We start from the raw sequence: 1,790 nt of genomic DNA on the forward strand, positions 1-1,790 counted from the left end.
AAATTTTTTACCAATGAATTTCCATGACTTTAAGGCAAATTTCCAAAGAGCAAACGTTCTCTGAAACGACCATCGATAATCCTTATCGGGTCTTTTTCATCACTATATAATAGCTCTTTTAAATTTTATTATTTGGAAAAATTATGAACTCAGAGCAATTTTTTTTCCTAAAAACATTTTTACCAATAAATGACTTTGAGGTGAAGATTTTTTTTCATTACTGTATAACAGTTTTTTTAAAACATTAATTTATTTAAATATGTTTTTGTGATTTTGAAGAAAACATTTTGGCTAATTTTTGTGAATTTTGGAGACAACATTTGGCACCCTCTAAAATATTTCTAGCTGTTTTTTTTTGTTTTTTTTAAATGTTTGATATTTTTTTTAAAGAAAACATTTATCAGTTTTGTTTCCTTAAATATTTTTGGTGGTATTTTAAAGAAAACACTTTGGTAATTTTTTTTCCCTTTTAAATATTTCTGACCATTTTTAAAGAAAACATGCCCTGCAAACTCGCTGTCAGCTCTCTAAAATAATAAAAGTAATTTTATTATATCTGTAAAATAAATGAATCTCACTTGTTTTCCAGCACGATCTCCGGCAGCCAAACCATGCTGGTCGGCAGACGAAGAGCCTCGATGCCGTCAAACTCTGACACGTTCCACGACAGTCGGTAGTCATACCACGTCTATAAACACACACACACACACACACACACGTTAAATTTGGGGGTAAAAGATGCCTTTCATGTAAAGTGAGAGTGTAACATTTACTTACGTGATCTATCCACACGTTCGTCAGCAGAGTCTCGTCGACTTCTTTCTACAAAACAACAGATTACGCAGATTACAAAGGACGATTGTTAAAACCATTTTAATGATTAAATGATGATTGTCTGTTGATTTAACAGACACTGAGCTGCACTGGTAACCTGGATTACTTGTTAAAATCTGAATTTCAGCACGCTATGATTAATGAACCCTTTAAAATCTGTACGAATTGGCTTAATTTCTTTTTAAAAAATGTGAATGAAAGGAGAAATTACCCAAAAACTAGCGAGAAATTTGTAAAATGAGCTGGAAATCAATGGGAAAAAAAAGAAAGTTAAAAAAATAACGAAGAAATTACCTGAAAAAAGTGAAAAATATTAATATTTATTATTATATTAATATTATGAAAATGGTAAATATTATAATTTTGTCGCATGACTTGGGATGAGAATGTGTTGCTGTAAGAGAACCAAAAACATCATCACACACAGACACACACACAGACACACACACTGACACAGACACACACAGACACACACACACGGTCTGCACCAGAGAGATGAGGTTGGACAGCGTGAGCGCGAGGTAAACGTCGACGGCGTCCTGCTGCCTCTCAACAGGTCGCAGCTCTTTGTTGTATCCTCGCTCTTTTATCAGGTAGTTGATCAGCCGCTCCTCCTCGTTCCTGCCCCAACACTCTGACACAAAAACACACACATTTTAACCCTTTTAAGCTCACGTTTAACCCTTTGAAGTCTGGGCAAACAGGTCAAATTAATTTTAAAGTATGGAGAGAATGCAAGGAGCAATTTAACATGACATACCACAAAAACGAGCAAGAAATTGGTTTAAAAAAAAAGGGGACAAGAAAAATGCTTGTAAAATAAATAATAATAAAAATAATCATTTTAAAAACAACAACTTAAAAACAAAATCAAACAAGACAATGACCTGGAAAAAAACCCTCAACAAGACAATGAACAAAAATTAGCATGAAATTAGTTAAAAGAGAAACAAGAA

The 1,790-nt window shown here is 33.2% G+C and overlaps 1 protein-coding gene across 1 annotated transcript; it reads right to left on the reverse strand.

Moving 5' to 3' along the window:
• Window positions 1–578: 578 nt before the first annotated feature.
• LOC121965634 (acetylcholine receptor subunit delta-like) lies at window positions 579–1,468 on the reverse strand (the record flags this gene model as incomplete). The annotated part of the gene is made up of 3 exons (XM_042515767.1): window positions 579–688; window positions 778–822; window positions 1,323–1,468. Coding segments are annotated over 3 exons (301 nt in total), but the record flags the coding sequence as incomplete, so codon positions are not given.
• Window positions 1,469–1,790: the final 322 nt, after the last annotated feature.

The sequence above is a fragment of the Plectropomus leopardus genome, unplaced genomic scaffold (assembly GCF_008729295.1).
Source record: "Plectropomus leopardus isolate mb unplaced genomic scaffold, YSFRI_Pleo_2.0 unplaced_scaffold20969, whole genome shotgun sequence".
Lineage (NCBI taxonomy): Eukaryota > Metazoa > Chordata > Actinopteri > Perciformes > Serranidae > Plectropomus > Plectropomus leopardus.